This window comes from Aspergillus pseudodeflectus, assembly GCF_044049435.1.
Source record: "Aspergillus pseudodeflectus strain CBS 756.74 chromosome Unknown BJX68scaffold_55, whole genome shotgun sequence".
NCBI classification, from domain to species: Eukaryota; Fungi; Ascomycota; class Eurotiomycetes; order Eurotiales; family Aspergillaceae; genus Aspergillus; species Aspergillus pseudodeflectus.
Genome location: NW_027263831.1, coordinates 1 through 26,260, shown reverse-complemented (window position 1 = coordinate 26,260; position 26,260 = coordinate 1). Strand labels below are relative to the sequence as shown.

Here is a 26,260-nt window from a genome sequence, read left to right as displayed (position 1 = left end):
GGTAAATATAGATCCACATGGCATGTCACTGGCTGTATTGCAATCTCTAATCCAGGCTGGTTCGCAGATCCCGATCCATGTAATTGCTGTGGAATTAACTTGCGAGTGCCCTATGAAGAGGGCCTAAGGCATAGCTCTCCAACTCATCTCACATCCGAGATTCCAAATCTATAATGTTTCCGCGCGACTTGGAAAGGCATGACGATAACCCTGATTTCTGATTCATCTAGTCACTTCCGATATTCGTATTCATTACACTGTATGCGTGGTTAGCATCGAAGCGCGGAAGCGGGCCAGGAACACGCTGTACGTTGGGCATAGTCCACGAGCCACTCGAGAGAAGAAAAGCGGCCAAGGTGCTTCTTCAGTGATTCAAATCCCCACTGAACCTGCATTTCCCTTCGGTATGCACGCTGTCTACGGGACAGCCCCCGTACTCTCTGGCCAAACGCGTCGGTCAAGTCAACACTAGCCCGATTCGCGAGCAGGCAGCGGATGATATCGCGATGTTCGTAGCTCTCTCCGAGGACGATCGCAAGCGCCGTCATCCCGTTGTTATCCACGGCATCGACATCCGCCCCATGGTCGAGTAACAACTTCATCATCCGTGATACCCTACAAGACCATGGCAGAGGAATGTCCGAAAAGCGACAGTCAGCCTTGAGTGTTTCATGCAACGGCGTTCCCCACATGTATCCGCTCGCATTGACATGGCTCCATTCTCAAGCAGGAACAGCGCTACAGTTTCGTTCCCCGCGCCCGCCGCAGCATGCAGCGGAGTGCCCCCACTGAGATCCAAGCTCTTGATGCCGACCGCCGCGCCATTCTGCAGGAGGAGCTCGACTGTACCACGATTTGCTTTCCCCGCTGCTGCCCTGTGTAGTATCGTTTTCCCGTCATAGTCGATGCGCCGTATATCCGCCCCGGCGCACAATAAGAGCTCGATAATCTCGTCATCTCCCATATACGCCGCCACGTGTAGCGGCGTCCACCCGCGGCTAGAACTAGACGCCGCATTTACATCTGCGCCGGCCTCAAGAAGGATCTCGATGATCCCGCGGAGCACGTTCAGCTGCGAATCGACCCCTTTCAGCCCTTCAGCGGTCTTCTGAGGCTCAAGGTAGTCGCTCAATCTGCCCCAGAATTTGCCCCGTGCCCATATGGCGATTTCAAGTGCCCCTTGATCAATATTTATCCCGGCCTGGATCCAATGCCGAACGGCGTTGAGGTTTAAGGCTTGGATTGACACCCATAGCGTCTGATTAAGGGCGAGCTCATCGGATAGCACAGCTCGTCGGTACAAGTAAGGGTTTGCGATGGCGTGCAGTTGGCGGGACGTTTGAGAGAGGGAGTTGATATCGGTGCGTTTCTTCAGGTGGTCGGCGATGCCGAAGACGAGCTCCGGTGGGATGGTGGTGAGGTTGGGCACCTTGTTGCCTTGGGACGAGATGGAAGATATATCCCAAGGAAGGGGAGCTCCTCTTGTAAGTATGCTGCGTCGTCCGACCTTGGATGCCGGAGGGAAGCGTACACTTATGTAGCAATGTCACCCTGAGAACCCCGCCAGCTCAACCAAGGTCAGCAGGGAAGTAAAGACCAGAGCAGAAATTACTTGCTGCTCTGATTGTGCGGAGACGGCATTCGATAGCTCTAAATCAACCCACAAGGTTTGCCAGAGGGTCACCCTACTCTCAGACAAAGTTTCGGGGAGACACCAGAGGGCTTGAGCAGAACCTAGCGTTTGTACCATCGGGGACCAAAAGTCTAGCGACACTCTAGCGTGTTTTGACGCGACGCGAACTTCCTAACTTTTTCAAAACACCACCACACCACCAATATGAGAGCTTTCGGTATAGAAATAAGCGGAAATCGTGGTCGAAATGATAAATTATCTCCAGAAGTTCGAGCGGCTATTATATATGGTCTAGAGGCTGGTCAATCGCCCTATAAACTTGCCACCCAGTTTAAAGTCCATCGAAGCACAATCTACCGAACTAAGGAACGCTTTATTCTCCACTAAACTATAAAAACTCTACCTCGAAGCGGTCAGCCTATAAAGATATCCTAATTAGGAAGGAGATATCTTTATCTTAAAGCTCGTTGAAACCCTCGAATAAGCTATTGGGCCCTGGGCGCAACCACCCCCTACCAGCCCTCTAGGTCAACCATTTAATGTATATTCCACCACTATCGCCTGCGCAAATGGAAGAGCAAGAAGCGCATTTATCTAAATAAAGAGCGAGCGAAGAAACGATTTAATTTCGTTAAGAATTGGCGGAGAAAAGAGGGTTTAAAGGAGGTTATATATTCTGACGAATGCTCGGTCCAACGGAAACCTAATAATACTATTCAATTTGTCTTTTGATACCAGCGCGAAGCCTTTAGGAAGGATTTAGTTAATCTAGCCAATTATGGTAAGGATATCTCGCAGATGGTATGGGCCGCGATATGGCATGGTGGTCGCTCAAACCTAGTCATTATGGAGAGGGACGAAACTTTAAAAAAGAAGGGCTACTCCACTAATTCTTATATTAAATGCCTTAATAAGGAGTTAATTCCTATCTATGAACCTGGTCTTATCTTCTAACAAGATAATACAAAGATTCATCAAAGTTTGAAGGCGCAGGAGTGGTTTGAAGTTCATGGGATTAAGGTCATAGATTAGCCTACACACTCACCTGATTTAAACCCTATAGAACACTGCTGGAACCTTTTAAAAAAGCAGCTAGTCCTTCTATATCCGGACCTTTTTATAGACGGAAGAGCTCAGGTCGACTAGAAACGATTTAAAAGAGCTATAAGAGCTGCTTGGTGGTCGATCCCACAGGCGAAGATTGACAGTTTAATCGATTCGATGCCTCAACGGGTAGAGGAGGTTTATCAGGCTCGTGGCTGGTATACAAGATACTAATTCTGGTTCGATTTAATGTATTTAGAGGTCGTAATTCGTGGTGGTTGTTGAATAATTTGAATTCAAGGTTGGTGGTTGGAACTATATATTTTGAAGTGTCGCCAGACTTTTGGACCTAAAGTGTAGGTAGAAGCTTCTGGTTCATTGTCCCTTATTCCCGCGATAGGTGACACCCTGCAAACGGGATGCCCCGATGCCATGACCCTGACGCCGGCAGTCTGGCTTGCTGGTGGTGAGTAAAGAGGCGTGTTTCTTGTAATCAAAGCCAAGGCGACTTTGCCTCCAGAGTCGATGGTGGGACCTTGTTGTGTAGGAGTGGTTTGAAGTTCTTGGGATCAAGGCGCTGAGAAGAAGCTTTACATTTGGAAGATTTAGATCCTACCAGGCAAGATATGCAGGGTCCGGCTATGCGCACCTTAGTTATGAGGTTATGAGTCAAACTAGTATGAATTTTCCTAAACTCTTTCTATAAAGTTAAATTTAGGGTTGATTCGGGGCCAATTGGGGGTTATTTTGACAAAGGTAAGGAGTTTTGGTGTGCCATTGGTCAAGGAAGAACCCCTGGTCACTAACTGATTACATCATTCCAATGTATGCCATTGGTCAAGGAAGAACCCCCGGTCACTAACTGATTACATCATTCCAATGTATGCCTTGTGGGGTTCAGGGCAGTATGAGTCAGACATGCCGCGTATATCTGGTAACTTTATACTACTGGTTATTGAAGCATCTTGAGAAGTCTTCATAATTTATGGTAGCGAAGGAATCGATGGTAGGTTGTTCGCAGGGGTGTGGGCGCTATATATTTAAGACATCAGTATTGGAACATAACACTATAGCGTGACTGAGGAAAAACCAATGAGGTTGACCAATCCAGTCTTTCTCTCTATGCTTCTAATCCCGAGTTTCAAGCAATATCAGCAATGGCCCTGCTTTGCGTCTTTGTTGCGACTCGAGGCTCGAGGGACTCGAGGGTGGAGTTCCCCAGGCGGGTGACAGGTGGAGTCTTGGGAAAAGTTCTAGAAAGATCTGAATATCTTGTGTTATTGATTAGACAAGTAGCTGAGATACCTACACCTTCCCTTATTCTTTGTGGTTTCCCCCTACTGTAGTTCTCTCTCAATGGCCAATTCAAGACAAGCAGGCACGTGCCCACGACGGCGGGGTTGTTGGACTCGTCACTCGATGGCGATGGCATCTCAAGGTTTGTGTTAGCGGGGCAAATCCTGCGGAGAAAAAACGGGCACGTGCCTGATTCTCTCGTTCTGGTTCCTCGTCGTGTCGCTCACCATCGCTCGCACGATCGATGGAATCATGGATGTCTCTTGGCGGATGACAAGCTTCACCAAGCTTTGGTTGCAGCCGGAGAGATTCTTGGCCCCATCACCAGCAGCACGTGCCGACTCGAAAATCTCGAGTCCTTCCTCGGCGACCCCGACGTCGCATTGCAGGAACCTTGCGTCGCCTCCACAATCGCATCCAGTCATGTTGAGGGGATCATGCGACAAAGTCAAGAACCTAGTCCGCCTTGGCTCGAGGACATTCACTCATATATCCTCACCTTGTCCACCAATCTGCTCCGAGAATCAAGGATGGAAGTTCCATGAGTTTCCAAGGTTTCTGAATCCCACGCGCCTTATCTCCGCGAGCCACGGGTCTTGCCTCTTTAAGCCCTCGCGCGCCCCGTCGTGATCTTCACTCGGACCGCTCGCCCATCCCCTCGCCCGCCTTTTCTTGAACCTTTTTTCCTTGTCGCCCTAGGAACCTCTTCACCACCAATACATCGTTACTCCGGTATCACCATGACCAAAGACGAGGAAAAGTCCTCTGTCGGCGAGGTTCCCGGCCCCGAAGCTGCCACTCTCGACTCCCTCCCCAAAACCCGCTGGGAGCGCAGCTGGCCGACGATTGCCTGCGGCGCCGGTCTCTTCTCCGACGGTTACCTCAATGGCGTGCGTCCACACACATTCACACTCTACGACTACAACCCACTAACATATATCTAGGTCATCGGCTCCGTCAACACCATGCTCGGCATGATCTACGCCGACGCATACACCAATTCCTCCGCCAGCCAAAACGTCTCCTCGATCGCATTCGCGGGGACCGTCGTAGGGATGCTCTTCTTCGGCGTGCTCGCCGACCACTGGTCGCGCAAGGGCGCCCTCCTAACATCAACTTTACTGCTCATCCTCTTCGCGATCCTCTGCACGGGCGCATACGGGTACCAGGGCAGCCAATACGGTCTCTTCGCCGCCCTCGCCGCGTACCGTTTCTTCCTGGGCATCGGAATCGGCGGCGAGTACCCCGCGGGATCGGTTTCTGCTGCGGAGAGTACGGGCGAGTTGAAGCGGGGGCATCGCAATCGGTGGTTCATCATGTTTACGAATCTGCAGATTGACTTTGGGTTTGTCGTCTCGGCGTTTACGCCCATGATTTTGGTTCTTATTTTTACCGAAAATCATCTGCGCGCTGCGTGGAGGGTTGCGCTGGGGTTGGGGATTATCCCTCCGCTGAGCCTGCTGTACTTGCGACTGAAACTGAATGAGCCAGAGGAGTTTAATCGCGAGCGGATGCACAAGTTTCCGGTTTGGTTGATTATCAAGTAAGTGTGCTATTCGCTTTTTACAAATTGAACCAAGCTAACAAAACTAGATTCTACTGGAAGCGCCTGGTACGACAACCAACAATCCAACCCCTTCTATAAATCCAACCTAACTTATCGGATTACATGTAGGCCGTCGTCTCCCTCATCTGGTTCGTCTACGACTTCTCCGCCTACTCCTTTAGCATCTACTCCTCGGCCTGGATCTCCATCCTGCTCGGCGACAGCTATCCGCTGTGGAAGAGCTTTGGCTGGAACACGGTAGTCAATCTGTTCTACATCCCCGGATCAGTCGCCGGCGCGTTCGCCAGTGACTGGCTCGGCCCGCGCAAAACACTCGCCATCGGAGTCGGTCTCCAGGGTGTCATTGGGTTCATCATGGCGGGCTGTTACAAGTACCTGAATACTCCAGAGAATGTTGCTGCGTTTGTAGTTGTTTATGGGTGAGTCGATTTCCCACCCCTCTCTCCCAAAACAACCTCTCCCCGGCACCGTTTAGACTAATACATAATAGTATCTTCCTCGCAATGGGCGAATTCGGCCCCGGCGACAACATCGGCCTGTGCGCCGCAAAGTCCAGCGCAACCTGCATCCGCGGGCAATACTACGGCCTCGCCGCGGCAATGGGTAAAGTCGGCGCATTCGTGGGGACATACATCTTCCCAATCATCCAGGACAACGCACCCAACGAGACGCGGCGCGGACAGGACCCGTTCTTTGTTTCGAGCGCGCTGTGTATCTTTAGTGCGGCGCTGGCGGTCTTTTGTTTACCGCATATCGGGCAGGATACGATTACGGAGGAGGATATGAAGTTCAGACGGTATTTGGAGGAGAATGGGTTTGATACGGGGACGATGGGGAGGGTTGGAAGGGGTGTTGAGGCGGAGCGGGAGTCTTGAGTGTTGATTTGGGGGTTGAGGTTGGTTAGTGGAGGTGAAGGAGCCCTGAGCCAAGGGGTGCATTCCGAATTTAGTGATGAGAGCGATGATACATAATATGACCTTATGCATGCCTACTGTACCCAGGTGCATTCAAGTTACTCTCTGCCATCCCAAACAGGCACCCGGCGCTTCTGAACAACAGGGGCCTCTATGGCGGAGAAGCTCACTAACCTTCGCGGGGTTCCATTCAAAGCCTACCAGCAGCAAAAGCAAAGCAGACACTGCTGCCCAAACCCGGGTTGTCGAGTGCGCTGCAGAAGTCCGCCGAGGCAGCGGCAGGCACATCTCGTTTGCACCGTTGTCGCCCCACCTCGGAGGGTAAAGAAAGATGTGGATGGACGATGGACCAACACATGACTACAAACGCGGAAATTGTGGTGAGTGGTATGAACGAAGGGTCATGAATATCCTACTGGTAGAATCCTATTGGGATCCTTTTCCATACATCATCGGTGGCTGGCCTGCCTACGTGGTATACCGCCGAGACGAGACCTTGGTAGTCAAGTTAGCAATCCACAAAGAGAGCCATCCCGTGGCAAAAGCACACAGCGAAAATATCCATGCAAGATACAGCCAGCAGGCTAGATGGAACAAATCTACCCCGCTTCCTCAACGACCGCCATCCCCAACCTCCTCGCAACCTCTCGTATCCCTGCACTCCGCCACACCTCCGTATCAGGACAATCGGGATGTTCCGGGGCCGGATCATTCACACTATCGTAATCATGCATAAAGAAAAACACCCCGGCCTTGCTGACGAACGCCGGACGATCCAGAACGACCGCGAACACGCGGTACGTGCGCGAGATGCTGATTTTGGCCGTTGCAAGGGTATCTTCGCGGCGCTGGGGCGAGACGCGATGACGGGCTGGGGCGTCGTTATTTGCGGCGATGGTGTGGAGGGCGCCGAGGGGGAAGGGGGTTGGGCCGTGTGCGGATAGGGCTGCGTGGTGGGCTGGGTGGAGAGTGCGCCAGAGGACGGGGTTTGGGTCGGGGATGTGGAATGCTAGATTGAGGGTCTTTGATGGGGACAGGTGGGATTCCAGAGCAGATGTGAAGAGGCGGGCGGTGGTTTCGAGGAGGGCCGGTACTGTGCTTTGGTCGCGGAGGTGGCTGAGGAAGGAGGGATAGATGATGTACTGAATGTCGGCCTCGGCTCCCTCGGGCGTGTTCGTGACCGTAACACTGCCTGCATTGTGAGAGACCTGGAAGGCGCTCTCGAGCGTGTAATCACCCTTGGCAACTTCCTGGTCCAGCTGCTGGCGGATCTCGGTCTCCGAGGGCAGACTCCCATCGGGGGGCGAGCCCTCATCGACGTCCATGGCATAGTGAAGCGAATTCTGGTCCTCGCCAAAGCCGCAGGCATTGCTAAAGATCTCTTGCATGATCTGCTGCCCGATATCGGCCTGATTGCGGACACGGTCGATGGTGAACTCGAAAGCTTCTGGGTAGAGTTCGTCCTCGTCGTCGGGGTCCGCATCAGCCGCTGGAAGCCGCTGCACGGGATCAACGGAGGTTCGGGTGCTGGAAAATGTCCGAGTAAAGTAGACCCAGTCTGGAGCCTCGCCAGCGGCGGCGTACTCATCTGGATCTCCGACGAGGCCAAGACGGTAACTGTGAGAGCGGAGCAGGATACAACACCCGATCGGGTTTTCATAGCGCTCATCAAAGAACTGCGGAATCAGTGGCGGTGGATTCGTCGCTCCCGAGGCATGTTGCTGCTTGCGATGGGCGATCTCGCGGCGGTTGTGGTCGATGCAGCTGTAGGCGTCGGTCGGTCGGTACGAGTAGATTTCAAAGAGGGGCTTGACTTCCTCGTCCCAGAAGGTGTTTAGAAGATACAGGCGTAGCTGTTCGTGGTTCTCATCTAGAGGCACGGTGCTGTAGACCTGGATGGGCACTAGATGCACTGGGTCTGGTTCAAAGCCTGGTTCAACGTATTGTTCGAGGACAACGGGGTTGCCACGGTGGTCAGAGTAGTGCTGGACCTGCTGCCAACCTGACATGATGGCTGTTTCTGGGTGTTGTAGAGATAACGAAAGACGAGGGAAGCAACGCGGAGGAGATGAAGATTAACCAGGCATCATATTATGTAAGCAGGGCTGTGTTTACCCGAGAGGGGCAGGATCAACACATCTGAAACTGTACATCCTAGTCATTTATCGTCTATATATCCCAATTATACAGCACGGCCTACAAGCCCAGCTTCCCCAGATTATTGTCCCCCCACATCCCATACCGGCTCTTGGTATTCGACGCACTCAGCGCCTCCCCAGGCAACGGACTGGCCGCATTGGGCTGCGGGAATTTGAATTTACTCGCCGCCGCAGCGCCCGTCGTCATCGTCTGCGTGACAAAGTCGGTGGCCGCCTGCGTCTGCAGACCCTGCAACTTGGACTTGGCCGTCGTGTGCCAAGCGGCCTGCACCTGTTCGGCCAGCGCCAGGTGCTTGTCGATCCAGTAGCACCACAGCGTCCGTAACCCCCAGTGTTTCACGTCGCGCGGCGCCTTGGGATATTTGAGGGCAGTGCCCGATGGGGGCGAGGACGAGTACTGCTGCGTGTATTGCTGGTCAAACTCGTCGCAGATGAGTTCGATGTCTTGCGCGGGCTTCGTCCATTTGTCTTTGAGGGTTTCCAGATAGTCGAAAACGGTGGCGCCCTGGCTTTGTTAGTAGCTGCACTGGTATGGTCAGGGAGGGGCGTACCATCATGACCTGGTCTGCCAGGTTCTTCGCTTTGGCGCCCGATCGGAAGCGTGACTGGTGGCCTTCGGTGATTGTCTTCTTGAGCCCATTCGGCTTGTCGTGGTAGAGGACCAAGAGGTTCGTGTTGGTATTGCTCCCTAGCACATCGGCCGTATGCTGAACCCAGTTCTTGCTTGCGGCATTGTTCCTCGACCAGCGAAGACCATTCGCGTCGCCTTTTCTTGTCAGCTCACCGTCCATGCCAAAAGTGATCACCATGCAGCTTACCACCAAACACCTCCTCACACCACTTCGAATCCGGCCGCGTCCACTTATCAGGGAAGGACATCTTGACATTCAAATCCGAGTACTTGAGCTCATTCTTGCCCGCGCACAGCCACTCAAGGAAATGGCTGACCAGATGCACTTCAAAGACGTGCTCCGTGCGGAACTTGGATGCCGCAAGGGAGCTGATCCCGTTGACTTCGTAGACGCCCGCGGCGCTCTTGATCGTGTCCTGCTTGACGGTTTTTGCCGAACATCGGCGTTTGTCGTTGATGTCGGTTGAGCTTGAGAGCATGAATTCGGGGAGGTACCACTGTTTTGTGAGATTCGCCGCTTAAAGGAAGAGTAGGGGGGGCGCGTACCTTGGCCACAGCAGAAGGACCATCATTCGCGGCGTTGCACCTGGGATACTTCATATACGTAAACTGCTTCCCACTCCCACCGTTCAGGAAGGAAAGCGTCATATGCTTATCCGTATTCGGATCCGCCGCGCGCTCAACAAGGCTCAAGTCCGTGCACGCCTCATCATCCCCAGAGCCGTAGACAGGGCAAGTATCCTCCTCTTGCCGCTTCGCCAGATCCGATTCCTCTTCATCATCTTCCGTTCCGTACATAGAGCACATCACACAGCTGTTCCCGCCGGCACCGCCCTCCCCAGGACATTCGAGGAACCGGTCTGGAATCGTCACCAGCGGACCTAGGGTTAGCGTGTCCCGCTTTCCGTGGATGCTCGGGACCCCGAGACCTGGGGTGAGGTAGTTCCCCGTTGCGTTGGCGCCGTCAGTCCATCGTTGAAGTTCCTTCTTGGTGTCCGAGTCTCCTGGACACGTCGACGGGGTGATTTGTTTCCGGGGCGCTTCGGCGAGCGTAAACCGCTGCTCGCCTCCCCAGCCGAAGAGCTCCGGCGCCGTCAGCTGCGCGTACATCCTTGAACCGGCGTCGATGCCATAGCTGAATGGGCAGCTGTTGTCGCCGTTGAGTTCCCAGTGTGCTTCTGCGTGCGCCACGACGTAGCCATCGAGGACTAGATCGACGGCGCATCTGTCGACCTTCCAGCGGTCGTCAAAGACGATACCAAATGTCACCGTCGGTTTGAGGTGAAGGACAATCTCCCCGTTGGCCGTTACCGAGGCGTCAAACGTCGGCTTCCCAACTGTATCGGACTTGCGATCGGGGTCATCCAGCGCTTCGGGCGGGTGCTCGTCGCTCTCGGGGTACGTCTGCTGGATCTCCCACGAGGCGAGCGTAACGGCCGCCTCGAGATGCCCCGCAACAACAAGCGACGCATCGGCCGATGCATAAACGGCCAGATTGGGTCCAATCGTCACAACCCCAGGCACGCGGAACGTCGCCCCCGGAAAATCATCCAGGCCCAGCAACTTGATATCCCCCGTCGAGTACGTCAGACTGGCGACAGCATCGAGCTCAAACGTCGCCTTGATCTCGCCCTTGTTCTTGAAATACAAATACGACTTGCTCAAATCCAACCCATCCCTCAGCGTCGTGATGATGGTCAACCCAAACGAGGTCTGCACATCCAGCTCCGCCGTGATGCTCGACCGCAGATTCGCCTGCACCTGCGCGCCGCCGACAGGACACGGCCCGAACTGCTGGTCGATCAGCACGAGCTCGACCTTTTCATTCACGCGGTGGTTCAATTCCTGCGTGACTTCCGCCTGCCCAACGGTAATCAGGTTCGCGAGCCAGGTCAGCACGCCCTCGCCGAACCACCGCTTGTGCAGATCCGCGCGCTCCATGCCCCCGAAATGGTATGCATCGCGCCACTCTTGTTCGATCCAGCGCTTGCGGTTCTGGTGGTATCCCGTCTGGGACCGCTTGACGTGGTGCGCAGCGCGCTCGTCGGCGTTGTCCGCGGGTCGATCCACGACCGAGTCCCAGTATCCGGGCTGGTTGCTAAAGTCGATGCGCATCTGCGCTTCACCAAAGTCTCGGGGCACGCGCGCAAAGTCATAATCAAACGTCAAATCGTACACCGACGCGCCGCCCCAGTCCCGCTTGCGCATGTGCCCGGCCAGGGACTGGTTCGCCGAGACCTCGAATGACTTGGCCACGGCGTATCGGCCGGGGCCGCATCGTTCCGGCATCTGGAGGATTGTTCCAGGCACCCCGTGCCCGCGGTGGATATGCTGGCACTTACTGTCCTCACTCAGATCCCCGCAAATCATCCGAATCGTGTGCGCCTCTTCGCTGTCAGTGTCCGGGCAGTCCATCAGCTCCCAGGGGGAGCCGTCGCGCTTGTCAAGGCTGACTTGGACTTCGTCGGGGGCTGTCACGACGACGAAGCCAAAGGCTGCTTCCTAAACCAGAATTAGACATATCGCACCATCATCGGAGGGTCGAAAGGCGGCTTACATCAGGCTCATCCTCCTCATCGGACTGTGCCTCGCCGGTGCCCCATGTGTCATCTATTTGGAGGTTAAACTCCGGATCGTCCGAGTCGTCAAGGGGCGGATCGGGGAAGAGGTAGTCGAGGGGTACTGGGAGGAAGAGCGACTCGCCGCTTTCCGGGGAGCAGCAGAAGGCCCGCTGGCGGGCGCTGTGGCATCCATCTTAGTATGTATCGAGGTTTGTGATGATGCACGAGGTGTCAACTTACGTGGGGAAACAGTCCTCGCCCTCGCCGTACGGACTTAGGGTTAGCTCGACTTCGATACCAGTGGCGCAGTGGTTGTCGTCGCAGCTGTGGATGCTTCGTCCGCCCCGTCCCTGTTGGAGTTAGACACCCGTCGTCTCCTTCTTGGAGGTCATGGTACGAACCGCCCAGTAACAATCCTTCCAGTTTTTGATTTCCTCCTTGGAGCAGCAATACGCCCGCCGGTTATCCATGTCAATATCATCCAGCACATCCGCCAGGGCCTGCCCAACCAGCCCCGTAAAATCCAGCACATCAGACACTGTCGACAAGAAGGTCCCCGCAAACGTCAATATCTCCTGGTCATCCGAGCACTCATCCTTCCACCCACAATTGATCCCACCCCCGGCGGCCACCTCGGGAATCGGACAGCAGTAGAACTGCCGCCCATCTGAACAGTGGCCATTCCCTCCATCAACAGCCGAGGCCAGCGCAACCTCCCCACCATGACACTGCCCATTGCACAGACCCGGATTCCCACGCCAGTGGCACGTCTTGGGATCCGGCGCCGACGACAACGGACAGCAGATCCGCGAGTCGCCCTTGTCCCCGCCGTCGGGACACTTGAACGTGTCCATTTCGATATACCCCGTCCCGCAGGGCTTCCCGCACTCGGTCGTCATGCAGTCGCCCGGGTGCTGGCTCTCCCAATAGCTCACGTCGTCGGTCAGGCTGTCGCTCATGACGAGATCCTGCGGGTAGAGGACGCCGCGCAGGGCGTCGCGGTTGCGGTCGTCTTGGTCGATTGCCCAGATCAGTAACCCGCCGAGCCCGCGCTCGTTGGCGAACCGGATCTTCTGCTGGAAGGTTTGTTGATCGTCGTAGGAGATCCATTGGTCCCCGTCCGCGACGATGTACTTGATTGCGTTTTCCTTGTCGTAGACAGGGGTCAGCTCGTCTTGGTGGATGATGTCGACGATCTCGCTGTACGCCAGGATCCCCGAGGCGTCTGTGCACGCGCCCTTTTTCCCGCTGGTTTCGAACCTGCAGCCTGGGATTGCGCAGTCTTTATCCTTGAGCTCAAATGTACGCGAGTAAAACGCAAGACCCAGGTTCACCTTGTTCGCGGGGACGTCATTCCGCCAAAGCAGATTCAGTGCCTGATCAATCTCCGTCAGGTTCGTATGCCCCAGCACCTGCTTTCCGATTGTACTGTTCGCATCCCAAATCCCGTGCAAATCATAGCTCATCAGGTTCATATAATGCGCCGCACCAACCATCCCCTTGATATCGAACCACCGCAGATACCAATACGAGGTCGGCGCCGTAAACGACAGCTCATAGTCCAGCCCCTCGTCGTCAAACGCTTCTCGGATCTGCTCCATGAGCTTCACCCAGTTCTTTCCATCATTCTCCCCGCCCTCCCAGTCCGGCGGCTGGCGGTCCGGTGCACCGGGGTACTCCCAGTCGATGTCGACGGCGTCGAAGCCGTAGTGGCGCATAAAGGAGAGGAGGTTCTTAATGAACTTAGCGCGTTTTTCCTTTGTGGAGCTGAGGTCTGCGAAGACGCCCTGGGTGTCGGTGTGGTTGTCGTTGAAGGTCCAGCCGCCCAGGGAGACGCCGAGGATCACGTTGGGGTTGCGTTCTTTCAGGGCTGTGAATTCCGAGAGGGTCTTCTCGGGGACATCGGGCATGGGGCCGATTTCGTAGTCATCGGGGGATATGTATGCAAAGGCATCTGGACGGGGGTTAGTTGGTCCATATTGGCAAGAAATCTCAACCCGCTAAGGGAAAAAAGGAGGACAAACAATTAACATGCGTCAAACTCTCCACGGGAATCTGCCGGATATTCATCCCCATACACTTCTTCTCCGCATTCCACGCCTCGTAATACCCGATGATCCGCTCCTGGACATTCCCACTCGACGCCCCGGACCCCGGCTGCTCGCACCCACTCTGGCAGCCCGCGCCGCAAAACTCCTCCGTCGTCCCGCAGAACCCAAACTCACTGCAGCAGACGTTCAATGGACATTTCGTGCCGGGGTCCTTGGCGTCCTTGCCGCACTCGGCGTGCGCGTCGCAGTTGCTCCAGCAGTCGTCGTTGGGCGACTCGCCCGTCGTCCCGCAGTATTTGGCGCCGAAGCCGCAGTACCCGGATTTTCCGCAGCAGGCCCCGTTGCTGCAGGGTTTGTCCTCGTCACAGGCGTACTCGTCGCGCTTGAGGAGGGTGGTGGGGTTGGCTGTGATGCCTAGGTTTCTGGGGTTATCGAGGTCGAGGTCGGTGTCGATGGTTGAGTCCCATGCTCCCAGTGTAGCGGAGAGGAAGAGGAAGAAAAGAACGAAAAGACTCGGTAATTGAGCCATGGTGAGAGTGGAAAGGGGGAAAGAAATGAGAGGGATGACCAAATGAATGTGTTTCCCTTGACCGGAATAGAGGGATCTGAAGCGCTACATATAACCCCAACCTAAGATTTTGCCGGAGCAGGACGCTTCTACTACGACGGAGTAAATGTCCCCCGAGTCTTCTCTACTAGGTGCAGTGCCCCTCTACCCCATCCCAAAACAGAACAATGCAGCGCTCAGCCGCACGAGAGCCCTAGCTGATACATGCACAACCCCCCATCAGCCCACCCGCCCTGCAATTACACGACCCTGGAGGTACCTCGGAGGGCCAAAAGATACTCGGCTGCCGATCGTGGCTATGGCCCTAGCATGTTTGATGATGTCTCGGGGTCCTATGCTGTCCCTGCGCTAGTCGCTGCACCGGTCCTGCAGAAATCGATAAACTAGCGCCGTCGTAGCCCTGATGGACAGATAGATTACATGATCGACAGCCGCAGACCCACCCTCGTGCATCGGGGCGATGAAACGCGCGAGGCTGAATGTTGCCAAGGACGGGCCGTCGGGGCGCAGCGGCGAGGCACCAACAGAAGGACAGGCTAAGCGCGAGCTAAGATTCGATAAGAGCGTTGGCGCTGTTGGTTTCGGCCCCCAGGTTCTGAGTCCCCGTTCCCGTGCAGAGTGTAGTATCGTCGGAATTGCCTCGGCAGGGGTTCGAAACGCTGGTGTGTCTCAGCCCGTGGGGGACATTTTTCCCGAGCTGCGGAAAAGGAGGAAGGGGGACTACAGATCCGTGTAGGCTATGCAAGTATATCGCTTTATATAACGCTTTCGCGCGGGTGGTGGCTACCATACCGGCATATCATCGCCGCACAAGATCCCGCTTCAATTGTGGCTAGTCATGGCTTTCTCGCGGGTAGCCGTCTGGCAAGTTACTCTGCTTTGTTTATCATCGCTCGTCGCCTCGTGGCAGGCCTTTCCAGGCGACACCGTCGATGCATACGACGACAAGTGCGCCGACGCCCTGGCCACCAACCTCACTGCGTGTATCCCCGCAGTCCGCGGCCTCAGCTCCAACAACTTCTACTCCGAGCACGGCCTCGACCTGATCTGTACCTCCGAGTGCAGAGACGAGCTCAAAGCGTACGAAAAGACAGTGACTGAAGGTTGCCCTGAAGTTACATACACAAACGAGTGGGGCACTGAACTTCCAATCTCGGAGATTGCCAGCACGCTTGCCTTTGAGTTCCAGCAGACATGTCTCCAGAGTGAGGGGCAGTACTGCAATATCGTGCTTGGAAATATCACGCAGCATGGCGGCGACGAGTGCAACAAGTGTCTGCTGTTGAAGCTGCGATCCGAGGCGCAGTATCCCTATGGGAGTGGCCCGGATGTCTACTCAAGTGTTTATCCCAGCTTTACTTCCTCGTGTGGGTTCACGGGGTACCCGGTGACTGTTACGCCGACGCCTGTGCCTTCGTCGTATGCAGACCCTATTGACTTGCATCCAATGTCCCTCAGCTAAACAGCCGTTCCCTTAGTACACCATCCGCCTCCTCGTCCGCGATCCCAACTGCCACGAGCACCTCCTGCGCAGGAACCACATACAAAATCCAACCCAACGACACCTGCAACTCCATCTCCCTGGGCCAAAACATCGCCACATTCCAACTCCTCCTCGACAACCGCCTCCAAGCCTACTGCGCCAACTTCCCATCCACGGGAACGCTGTGCATCAAAAACACCTGCACAGTCTACACTGTCGAACCTGGCGACACCTGCAAGAGCGTTGCCAAAGCCCATGGTATCTCCCCGGTCCAGCTCCGCTCCTATAACCCCTGGATCGACCGCGGGTGCTACAACTTTAACCGCACGGTCGGCACGCAGATTTGCCTCGATGAGCCGGGCGACAAGTATCATCCGCCCTTGACGGCAATCGGGTCGTCGACGAGTCCGGCCACGGCGACGGCGGCAGTCCCTGTTCCGACGAATGTCGCAGATAACACGACGAGGAGTTGCGGCGAGTTTTATACCGTTGTCGCGGGGGATAATTGTACCAGTGTTGCGGAGCGGTTTGGTATCCCGAGGGCGGACTTTTTGATTCTGAATCCGGGGTTGAATGAGCAGTATGCCACCCACCCCCCCCCCTCCCGGCGGGGAATCCTTCACCCCCAAGACACAGGACCGCGCATCCGGCCTCTAATCTATTGTTGCTAGGTGCACAAACCTCCTCCTCGGGATCAGCTACTGCGTCCTCCCCGTCGGCGACATGAGCAATTACCCCGGCGGGTCAGGGTACATCCCAACGATCTCGCAAATTCCCTGGACGGACCTGCCCGACGCGACATACACGCCCATCTTCAACCCGGACGTCTCAAAGATTGCACCGGGGACGACAACCGACTGCGCTAGCTACGTCGAGGGCAAAGATCTGCAATTTGGGTTCCCCGGCGTGAGCGACTGCGAGGTCGTGCAGTCGTTCTTTGAGGTCTCGGCGGCAGATCTACTCAAGTGGAATCCGTCGCTCAAGGCGCTGAATGGGAATTCGACGAGTTGTGGGTTCAGTGAGGACTTTCGGTATTGCCTGGCTGGGGGCACTGGGGGGTCAGGAACTGGGACTGGGAGTGCAACGGCCTCTCCGACTTCGACGCCAGACCCGACTTCTGCTTCAATCCCCAGTACGAGCAGTTCGACCTCTGCTCCGTCCACCGAGACGACAACAGCCGAGCCCACCAAGACACCAACTCCAACTGCAACTCCAACTCGAACCGCCACCGACGCAACGTCCACAAATCCAACAAGCACAACCACAAACCCATCGTCAATTCCCTCCCCAACTCAATCAGACAGCATCCCATCCAACTGCACCTCGTACGCCAAAGCCGTCCAGGGCGACAACTGCGTTGACTTTGCCAAGGCCCATGGCATTACGCCGGAGGAGCTGTACGAGTGGAATACGGTCCTTGGCGAGGGCGGCAAGGAGTGTGGGATGATGTTCCAGGCCGAGACGTATTATTGTGTTGGGGTTGCTGGGTAAAATCTGTCCGTTTTGCGGGGATGTAGTGTGTGTGGGTGGAGGTGTCTGTCTGTATCCATGGGTGATTTGTCGCTGCTGTATGGAAATCAATTTTATTTGCTTCTGAATAATTGTTCGTCGTGTGGGTCCATGACAGGATCTTCTAGGTGGTATTTAAAGAAGATAGACGAGCATCTGCTGATATCGAGAATACGCCGAGGTTCAAGAGTTGTGTCCCGCCGCTAGGATAGGGCACCGTATAGATACGCCCTCTCGTGGTGGATTTGCCGGCCATTGCTTTCTGTGAAACCATTGCATCGCCGGGATCCAGATGCTCAAGTGAGAATGTATTGAACGGAGAAAACATACCACTGCTAAGCAGAGCCCTGCCACAGAGTATGATCCTACGGCTTTATATATTAGGTACATATGCATCTTCCCCCATTGATATGCGGGTTGTACGGCAGTCCTGACCGTTCCAACGTTGGCCAATAGTCGCCACAACCCGGAGAGAAGAAGACTCGGACGGCCTACTTTTTCCTCTCGCGCCCTCATCAACCTCCTCCACATACGTCGTCTCGACCACCCCCTTCTCCCCATCCCCACTACTGATTCCAGTGACTACAGAGATGAGCAGGCGGTTCCTGTTAGCGGGGCTCTGGAGGACACGACTCCATGCGAGACCCTCTTTCTCTTCCTCTTAACAGAAAAGTGGAGTCAGGGATGGGCTCTCACCACGAGAGCTGTATCTCTATCCGTTCCCGTTGATTCTGAAGCGCTCCGACCCTTGGCGTTTCACGACTAGGTACGGCCGGCGTCATCTCATATACGCACGCATCTGACCAAATCCAGTCATAGCCGCGTAAACGGCACATACACATCTGAAAGCCCATATCTCATCCAGGGCATCCTCCGCAACGAGAGGGGCTTCAAGGGCCTCGTCATGTCCGACTCGGTGGGCACGTATTCCACCGCCGCTGCGATGAACGCAGGTCTTGACCTCGAGATGCCGGGACCTACAATTTCCTAACCTCTGAACTGGAAATGCAGGTCTACCTCTAGTATTACTCTTTACCCCACCTATATAGTTTCCTGAATACCTGCTCCTGCCTGTAATAGAGTAGTAGTATTTCTTATAAAGTAGAAACTATTTTACTATGCCTTAAGCCTCCTATATAGACTATTTATTTACTTTATAATCTACTACTCTAATACTATACCAAGGGTTATACATGCACTTGCACAATATGGGCTCTAAAATATAATAATATATATTTTAGTAGGGAAGATTATATATTAGTATTAGTATTAGTATTAGTATTAGTATTAGTATTAGTATTAGTATTAGTATTAGTATTAGTATTAGTATTAGTATTAGTAAATACATACCCTCTTGACACCCAAGCTTCAACTCATCTCGCCTTCGCACTCCAGCAGTTCGACAGTTCCAGATCATAGTCCCTCACAAACACCGGTACCAACTTGGCCATCTCAAGTAATGAGATGTTCTTCCCGATACATGTCCTTGACCCCTGCCCGAATGGTATTATGTTCTGTTCCATGGCCTTTAGCTGATCACCATCAGCTTCGAGCCACCGTTCCGGGCTAAACTTAGCTGCGTTTGTGCCGTAGACTCTCGTATCGTAATGGGCAAGCCAGCTGTAATGTACCCGCTCCGGGAAAACTGCCCCGAGAGCACCGCGCCACCCTTGGGCACAGTCCTGAACATCGGAAACGCGATGCCCTGATTAACTAAGACGCAAGGATTCCTTAATGGCAGCCTGCAGGTACGGCATTGCTTGGGTTCGCTTAAATCCGAGCGCAGCAGCGTTAATTTCTCTGCGCAGCTTCGCTAGGGACTCTGGGTTCTGATAGAGATGATATATGCTCGAGCTTAAACTGATAGCTGTGGTATCACTTCCAGCAACGTTCTGAGCGGCCGTAACAATCACATCCCGTTCCGACAGCGTATGCGGACCTTGTACCTGTGCTTACATAGTTTCATAGTCGTGTGCGATGGAAGACTCTCTCCTTTCAATTGCTTCGCCTGCTCTCTGGTTTTTTGAATACGCTGGGAGGTAAATTTGAGTGACGTATGTCTGGTCAGTGCCGATGTATTTCGTCACTTGGACCATTAAGAGAAGTAGCCAAGTGTATATCCCAAGATATGAATATCGAGTCGTGAGCTCGTCGAGCGTTGTTATTACCCCCGCCCATATAATTCCCAGCGTCAAGGAAGCCGAAATGGCTGCCAACCTAAGATTCCAATCATTAGTGATCCCTTGGAGGGTGAAGCGGAGCAGAAAAGCAGTAAGCACATGCACAGTAATATCCCCAATAACGTCAAATGCATAGCTTTGGAACCATTATGCCATATTAGCCACAGTTGTCGGCATAAGCCTCGTATGCAACAAGAGAAGTCATTAAGTACATTACTACAACTTTTCTTCGGGTCTCAGCTTGCCTCTTACACAAGAAGACTGCTAGATATAGGGATATTTATACTAAGCCATTTACTACTCTATATAAATATAAGTACTTGGAGAAGCTTCTCGCTATTAACCCGGCTATATAGTTCGTATTATAATTTATATATAATAGTAATCTATCTCTCAAGATTTATAGGTAGCTAATATAGCCCCTACCTTAGGGTACTATAGAAGCTATTAATACTTTATAGCTAGAGAGGAATAGCTAGAGGAAGAATACTAGCTAAAGAACTATATACAGGATTAAGCTTGCCCCTCTAAAGTAGAAGAACATGAGGCGCCCAAGCACAGCAAGATATACAGGAGCATTAAGCATTAAATTAGCTAGGGAAAAAAACATAAATATATTAGTAAGTTATTAAGACCTTTAGCAAGAAGGAGCTGAAATTTCAAGCTCTCAAGCGAAGCAAGGATCAAGAGCTCGTGACCTAGTATGGAAGCTTTAGCCTTTACGACTTGCGTTTTGTCAGCTTAGTAACTCAGCAGGTCAACCAGCAAGCTGGTAGGAACCTGTCTTCTTCCAGCGCCTCGGCCAGTCCTCCAAGTCGTCTACTGTCAGTAGGCAATCTGTTTGTCGTATCAGAGTCTCTTTCCATCTCCGTTTAGCCCATTTCGGACAGAAATTGATGTACGAGCGAGTCATTTACACTGTATTCGTGACGAGATCGCAGCGACCATGGATTCTGGGATTGCCACAAAAGAACATGATGGTCCATAAATTGGTCAAGTTCAATTCGTATAATGGCCTGGCTCACGGATATAACGCCATTCAGGTGGCCTGGTTTAAGTACTTTGTTGGAATAGTGGCGAATCATGAGGTCAAGTGCTTGCGATTCCCATTCGACCTCTCTCAATCGACCGTTGCTAACCGACTGTCCAGTCGCATCCAAGCATATTGAATATTGGTTTGGGGGATGAGAGCCGGTGTCCCAGCGAATTATGCTTGGAGTGGGGAGGTTTGAATGCCCGAACCAGAATCACATGCCGTCTCTCATAGGTATGCCTTCTGCTTCATCTGGCACCATATCGGGAACGGCGTTCGGAGGGTAAGGACGTGCGACTGGGTAGCTTGACAGGGTTAGTACTCTATTGTCCAGATCTGTTAGATCATCTAATTGGCCAGGAGCTGCTATGTCTGGATAGCCACATGCGTGCATCTCCTCGTCCACAGGGTCCGTGCAGTGGTTGCTCGAAAAGATACTGTAAGAGTCTACAAGGGGGCTGCATAACATCGCTAACGCAACCGGGGCCTCTGCAGTGTCCAACAAACTTGGGATCAAAGATCCTGACTGTTCTTGGCGTGTCAACGAGCCATCACATTAATTTCAATTCTTGTGGGAGTACCTTAGGCTAACCAAGAGGTTAGATCTAATTCTCTCCAGTACTAATCTTTAATACCATAATCCATTGGTATACTCAACAAACCTGCCCCCTTCATACACTGCAGGCGACCCCATGTCCGCATGAGTCGCGACGGCTGTGGGGTCCTCGATGTAGCGACCGAGGTCGTCCCAATTCTCAAACTCAATCACGAATACAACACGCTGCCGTTGATCGTCAAACTGTTTCACAAGGGAATCAGAATTTTTTCTTTTAACAAAAAAAAAAGAACCAACATAAATATAATAACCAAAACTAAGGTTTCCAGGGGAAAGCAAGTAAAGGTCAGGCTGGACTACTGCTTCATGGCAGCTTTCTAACTTACCCCTTCGCCGGTGCTTCCCCCACTCATGGAGACGATGTATGGTATTTCATTTTTCAAGCCAAGGTAACGGTCGCACATCTAAACGGTACTGTTAGTAGATCAATCCACTATAAACAGAAGATATCCCATTTGCAGAGACCGCGCCAAATAATGGACGCAAGAAATAGGGAAATGGGAATCTCACTTCTTTAATAGACGCAATGGGGACATCCGCTTTAAAATCCCAGGTCTCAAGTCGTACTACTGTCATTTTGCAAAGCTATCAAGTAGTACACGGGATCAATCTTTGAATCACTATACAAAGTCCGTGAATGACAGGGGAGTTTCTCCTTGGTTAAATAGTGAGAAAAGTCGGACTCAATCTGCGCGGGGCTTGCGGCCGTTGCTGCTTTATGCACCATTGGCAGTACTAATAGTATGGCCACTTCCGCCTATCAGGTAGTTTGCTGATGAGGGGTAAGGCACCCTAAGGTGAGGCAAGCACTATGTGCCCGACGACTTCTAGGTGGAGCCAAAAGGAATCAATCATTTCACGTATTTGAGATGGTAGCCAGCCAGCCACCGCAGATTCCTTGGAACTAAAATTCTTTCCGCAACATCGCCGACAAACCGCGGCGGAGGCTTTGAATCAGCGAAGAGCCTCGCCCTGTCGGATTGCAATCACCCATGTCATCCTCAGCAGCAGCGACGTGGCAAAAGCCACCCACCGTCGCAGAGACGTACATACGCTCGCCGGACTCTCACTTCTGTACCAGACTTGACTCGGTTTGATTCCAGGAACTGCTAAGGTCGAGTTTCCGGAGTGAGCACCTCGTCAATCCACCGGCTTGATTTGAAATCCCTCCACATTTAGCGCAGGGGAAGTATAACGAGTTCCTCGGCCTTTGTGGGACGGAGCGGAAAGCACGCTGGCGAAGAGAACTATGCGTCTCTTGTGGAATCTTCATGCTCAGGAGTGATAGATCGGCTCCTGGGAACTCAGAAGGTTGTTTGATGTGACTCTCAAAGTTTTTCTAAAAGAGGCAGATATATATCTTTATGCGAGTCAGGCGGTAAGAGGGTTGAATAATAACCGGATTCTTGTCTGATCAATTCAAGTTGAATGTGTCCGATACTTACTGTTGCCTAGGAAACTTAGAGTTCCTGCTTCAATTGGTTTGTACGAGGGTCTTTCCCCCGAAAGTTGGTGTCATGTCATGTGTGCACCCCCTTTGACCCCCTGTTTTGCTCCAGTGGCTACCTGGGTGCCCTTTGAAAATCAAGCATCATTATAGCGCAGATCTACTAGTTTAAACGCCAGAGACCCACATACCTACTACCACAGCTACAATGTTCAAGTTCATACCCATATCTCTCCCAGCGCGTCGATGTCGCGTGCCACCACTGCCCACCAAGGCATTGGCCTTCCGCTCATGGGGAAACAGACCTTTTGGTCCAGTGGGATAGTAGTCCGGACGGCTATCCTTAACAATTATAGTAACTAAGCGCGTTACAGCCACTAAATACGGGAGTATAAATTAAGGATAAGGCGATTTAGCGCGTGATATCCTATAGCTTCATTAATATCAATAAGAATATCTTTATAACAGCCCTTGCTACTATAGAACTATTAAATATATAGTAACTTATTATAAACTTACAGGGTCACCATTCCCTTGTTTCCGGTCGGTAGACACCAGATTCAAGATAGATTATTAGTGGGAGTTTAAATATGAAAGATTGATCAAAAAGACCACATTAAACGCCGAAAACAAGAGGCTAGTTGCGCGTTGTCTTCGCTAGAGACAGAACAGACTGGATGTTGATGACATGTGACAAAGAGCCACCTAATTGGGCTACTCCCAACGCGTTGCCACACCACGTGGACATGACCCAGGGACCCCAGGCAAACCATTCACGCTTGGTCGTCCACCCGCATCAGCCCATCTATCAGCGTATAAATTCACCCACGCATCCAGATCGGATCGATAACGTTGCACAACATAAAGATGAATGTTTTTGACGAAGAAAAGAGAGGATTCACTGCCCTCTACACACCATCTAGGTCGGAAGACGGCATAACAGTAGCGATCCTGCTTGAGCTTTTGAGGTATGTACGGAGCTGGCATCTTTCGTCGCTCTGTCTAACAACAAACTTTTTGATTGAATCTTACTTATATACCACTCAGACAGCCACACAGTGTACACATAGTCGATAAAGTAGAAGCAATCAATGACGTCGAAGCCAGGAACACCGCCACGTCATTGCCTGTGATCGTCGACACAGCGGATTCTGGCGTAAAGAAGATTATCGACGGAAACTTGATTACCGAGTACCTCCTCGATCGCTATGACAAAGATCTCAAGCTCTCTTATCCAGAAGGATCAAACCAGGCGAGGGAGGTTGATGACTGGCTCTCGTTTCTTAATGGAAGTGCTCATCACTTCCAACACCCGAGTGGCGATAATCTTTCAGGGGGGGAGACGACGCCTTCCGTCAGAGAGGTATTGAGGATATACCTGCATCTTGAGCTGCAGCTGCAAAAGATGCTGACGCAATATCTTGTTGGCAGCAGACTGTAAGCCAGTTTTCACCTCCTCTTCTTATAGCCACGCCGCTCATGCATGGAGCTTATGTACTAACGTCGAGACAAGAACACTGGCCGACTTGGTGGCATTTCCCTTCGCGGCGACCGCAGACTCCTATGGCCTTGATCTGGAGCGTTTTCCTCAAGTAACTGCGTGGTATAACAGATTGATGAGCGAGCATTTCGTGAGGAGGGCCTTGGCTGCTGTTAAGATAGCTTAATCGGTTATGTGGGCTTACTGGAGTTCAATTGATATTTCTACTTCCGTTTCTAAGGATTTTGTCTTGAAACCTCTGCCTCATCTAGGGTTTTCGGTACTTGATATAATGCAAATTTCTCTTTCGGAGTCTCGAGAAAAACAGCTGAATTTTGTATGCCGAAGTTAATTCGCCCTTCATCTTTCAAAATGAAGAGACTCAAAAGGCCGGTGTCCGATAATAGATCTTAGACATTTTCAACAAGTATCCGGCAGCTAGTGAGCGAACGGGCTTAAATTACCTTAATAAGTTCGCGGCACAGATCATCTAACCTATCTGGCAATGCTCTCCGGCATCTATTGGTCGTATGTGCAAACTTCAGCTGGGAGGCACACACATGGGCACTGACTGATGTGCCACATACGCTTGCACCACGAGGGAACCAGGAAGTCTAACTACAACATTATTCACCGGTCCCAGTTCCCGTACATAGCGCAAGGCTCCCCCTATACTGTACGTAGCGGGCTATCCTCATCATCCCTCAACATCCACCTATCCCTCACCCTCTCCCTCTAACGCATCCTCCCACCCCTCACCCACAAACGCCAACTCCCTCCTCCGCCTATTCCAGCACGGAAAGAACCTCCACGCACCAGCATGCCGCTTCGCAAAGTAAACCCGGATCAGAAAGGGGAGGAAGAACGGGAACGGCGGGAAATTGGTGTGCGCGCCGCCGTTGAAGTCGTGATCGTTTGTGCCCAGGACTACCGGGAGCATCACGTGCTGAGTAGGTAGTTAAAAAAAAGTGTCAGTTGAATAGCTGGTTAATCGAATCTTTAGGCAGGTTGGTGGTTGGGCTGGCTGGCTGGTATGTAGGGTGGGGTATGAGCGAGTCGAGCGAGGGAGGGGCTTCTCTATCTCTATACGCTTGCGCTTGAATGGGATATTCGAGATAGGGAAGTATTAAGTCAGTGCATACCTTATCCCACTTAGCCATCCCCTCACGAATCAACCTCGCCTCAAACTCGTCCCACACCCTCTTCAGCCCCGCGCCTCCAACTCGCTCGCCGATCGCGAGAAGCTGCCCCGGCTCCTCTCTCAAATGCCGCATCAGCGGCGGCGCAAATCCGCGAATGATCCGCCGCAGCTCGCGCCCGCTATATTCGCTAAGATTCGTCGCCATGGAAATCCGCTCAACATACGCAGCCATCTCATCAACCCCATCCCTGAATGTGCCGTGCTGCTCTTCCGCCTCGCCCATTGCGCCGCTGGCGACTCCAGTGTATTCGTCGAGCATGGGGAAGAGAATCGATTCCTCGCCGTCGTGGTGGCCGTGCAGCTCGGTGAGCCAGGCCTTGCAGAAGAAGAGGAAGTCGCGCGTGTCGACGGGCTCAGTGACGCCTGTCGCTTGCAGGTAGATGGCGTTTAGGTGGCGGATTATCATGTTGTGGGCGAGGGTCATGGCCGTGAAGACGGCGATGGAGCCGTCGGATGCATTTTCCTAAACACTCAAGTTGTTAGCTCGAGTATATATTGGAAGCGGATGATGGGGGAAACGGCGGGAAATCATGCGCTGGTCGATTAGTTTGGTCGTCGACTCACATAACCGTTTGGTAACTCTGTCGAGAGGAGAGGGTAGGGCTGGTCTGCCCAGGGGATGGACATGATGGGATATGGAGACGGAGCCTAGTCTCCAGCGGAGATTCCCGTGAATGAACTGCGTGGGAAATTCCGGCATACGACCACCTTTGTCGCTATTTAATGTTATCCTGTGTTAAGAGCGACTGTTTACCTGCTGACGCGAGATTCGGGCTCAGCCAAGCTGCTAGTATTGCTGTGCCGGCGACTCAACGTCCATCTACTTGCGCAGACAGTGTTGTGAGATATTTATTCCCCATATTCATCAGGCGTGCCGCAAAAGCGAG

The 26,260-nt window shown here is 52.9% G+C and overlaps 8 protein-coding genes across 8 annotated transcripts; 3 read left to right on the top strand and 5 right to left on the bottom strand.

Annotated features, from left to right (window-relative positions):
* Positions 1-28: 28 nt before the first annotated feature.
* On the bottom strand, positions 29-1,009 carry BJX68DRAFT_245065 (ankyrin repeat domain-containing protein). Its single transcript, XM_071041441.1, has one exon. The coding sequence runs from the start codon at positions 962-964 to the stop codon at positions 602-604; it is 363 nt and encodes a 120-aa protein (XP_070894725.1). The 5' UTR covers positions 965-1,009; the 3' UTR covers positions 29-601.
* A 3,357-nt stretch (positions 1,010-4,366) lies between these two features.
* On the top strand, positions 4,367-6,531 carry BJX68DRAFT_245063 (putative MFS phospholipid transporter (Git1)). The gene is made up of 5 exons (XM_071041440.1): positions 4,367-4,863; positions 4,918-5,516; positions 5,567-5,585; positions 5,649-5,959; positions 6,031-6,531. Exons 1-5 carry the CDS (start codon positions 4,714-4,716, stop codon positions 6,413-6,415), a joined length of 1,464 nt encoding a protein of 487 aa, XP_070894724.1. The 5' UTR covers positions 4,367-4,713; the 3' UTR covers positions 6,416-6,531.
* Positions 6,532-6,854: 323 nt separating this feature from the next.
* BJX68DRAFT_245061 (uncharacterized protein) lies at positions 6,855-8,477 on the bottom strand. Its single transcript, XM_071041439.1, has one exon. It carries the CDS (start codon positions 8,461-8,463, stop codon positions 7,054-7,056), a length of 1,410 nt encoding a protein of 469 aa, XP_070894723.1. The 5' UTR covers positions 8,464-8,477; the 3' UTR covers positions 6,855-7,053.
* A 173-nt stretch (positions 8,478-8,650) lies between these two features.
* Positions 8,651-14,385, bottom strand: BJX68DRAFT_278528 (uncharacterized protein; the record flags this gene model as incomplete). Its single annotated transcript, XM_071048560.1, has 9 exons — positions 8,651-9,118; positions 9,165-9,336; positions 9,398-9,741; positions 9,791-11,746; positions 11,802-11,985; positions 12,046-12,155; positions 12,207-13,072; positions 13,112-13,759; positions 13,830-14,385. 9 exons carry the CDS (start codon positions 14,383-14,385, stop codon positions 8,651-8,653), a joined length of 5,304 nt encoding a protein of 1,767 aa, XP_070894722.1.
* An 877-nt stretch (positions 14,386-15,262) lies between these two features.
* BJX68DRAFT_270950 (uncharacterized protein) lies at positions 15,263-18,407 on the top strand (the record flags this gene model as incomplete). The annotated part of the gene is made up of 4 exons (XM_071046836.1): positions 15,263-15,843; positions 15,903-16,487; positions 16,579-17,370; positions 18,230-18,407. 4 exons carry the CDS (start codon positions 15,263-15,265, stop codon positions 18,405-18,407), a joined length of 2,136 nt encoding a protein of 711 aa, XP_070894721.1.
* A 2,806-nt stretch (positions 18,408-21,213) lies between these two features.
* Positions 21,214-21,944, bottom strand: BJX68DRAFT_168937 (Dabb family protein). Its single transcript, XM_071037020.1, has 3 exons — positions 21,756-21,944; positions 21,572-21,649; positions 21,214-21,428 (listed from the first exon to the last, which is right to left on the bottom strand). Exons 1-3 carry the CDS (start codon positions 21,819-21,821, stop codon positions 21,258-21,260), a joined length of 315 nt encoding a protein of 104 aa, XP_070894720.1. The 5' UTR covers positions 21,822-21,944; the 3' UTR covers positions 21,214-21,257.
* Positions 21,945-23,482: 1,538 nt separating this feature from the next.
* On the top strand, positions 23,483-24,485 carry BJX68DRAFT_168924 (glutathione S-transferase family protein). Its single transcript, XM_071037018.1, has 3 exons — positions 23,483-23,660; positions 23,800-24,129; positions 24,206-24,485. Exons 1-3 carry the CDS (start codon positions 23,560-23,562, stop codon positions 24,357-24,359), a joined length of 585 nt encoding a protein of 194 aa, XP_070894719.1. The 5' UTR covers positions 23,483-23,559; the 3' UTR covers positions 24,360-24,485.
* Positions 24,486-24,887: 402 nt separating this feature from the next.
* BJX68DRAFT_270948 (hemerythrin domain-containing protein) lies at positions 24,888-26,000 on the bottom strand (the record flags this gene model as incomplete). The annotated part of the gene is made up of 3 exons (XM_071046835.1): positions 24,888-25,118; positions 25,315-25,836; positions 25,938-26,000. The coding sequence occupies 3 exons, from the start codon at positions 25,998-26,000 to the stop codon at positions 24,888-24,890; spliced, it is 816 nt and encodes a 271-aa protein (XP_070894718.1).
* Between the last annotated feature and the right edge of the window lie 260 nt (positions 26,001-26,260).

Bases quoted from the DNA above. Each gene is read 5' to 3' on its own strand.
- BJX68DRAFT_245065 (XM_071041441.1), bottom strand. From the start codon at position 964: ATGGGAGATGACGAGATTATCGAGCTCTTATTGTGCGCCGGGGCGGAT.
- BJX68DRAFT_245063 (XM_071041440.1), top strand. From the start codon at position 4,714: ATGACCAAAGACGAGGAAAAGTCCTCTGTCGGCGAGGTTCCCGGCCCC. The intron at 4,864-4,917 runs GTGCGTCCACAC...ACATATATCTAG, and splicing joins CCGACGGTTACCTCAATGGC to GTCATCGGCTCCGTCAACAC. The intron at 5,960-6,030 runs GTGAGTCGATTT...AATACATAATAG, and splicing joins GCGTTTGTAGTTGTTTATGG to TATCTTCCTCGCAATGGGCG.
- BJX68DRAFT_245061 (XM_071041439.1), bottom strand. From the start codon at position 8,463: ATGTCAGGTTGGCAGCAGGTCCAGCACTACTCTGACCACCGTGGCAAC.
- BJX68DRAFT_168937 (XM_071037020.1), bottom strand. From the start codon at position 21,821: ATGACAGTAGTACGACTTGAGACCTGGGATTTTAAAGCGGATGTCCCC. The intron at 21,650-21,755 runs GTGAGATTCCCA...AGTACCGTTTAG, and splicing joins CCATTGCGTCTATTAAAGAA to ATGTGCGACCGTTACCTTGG. The intron at 21,429-21,571 runs GTAAGTTAGAAA...CTTGTGAAACAG, and splicing joins GGGGAAGCACCGGCGAAGGG to TTTGACGATCAACGGCAGCG.
- BJX68DRAFT_168924 (XM_071037018.1), top strand. From the start codon at position 23,560: ATGAATGTTTTTGACGAAGAAAAGAGAGGATTCACTGCCCTCTACACA. The intron at 23,661-23,799 runs GTATGTACGGAG...CGTCGAAGCCAG, and splicing joins ATCCTGCTTGAGCTTTTGAG to GAACACCGCCACGTCATTGC. The intron at 24,130-24,205 runs GTAAGCCAGTTT...CGTCGAGACAAG, and splicing joins TATCTTGTTGGCAGCAGACT to AACACTGGCCGACTTGGTGG.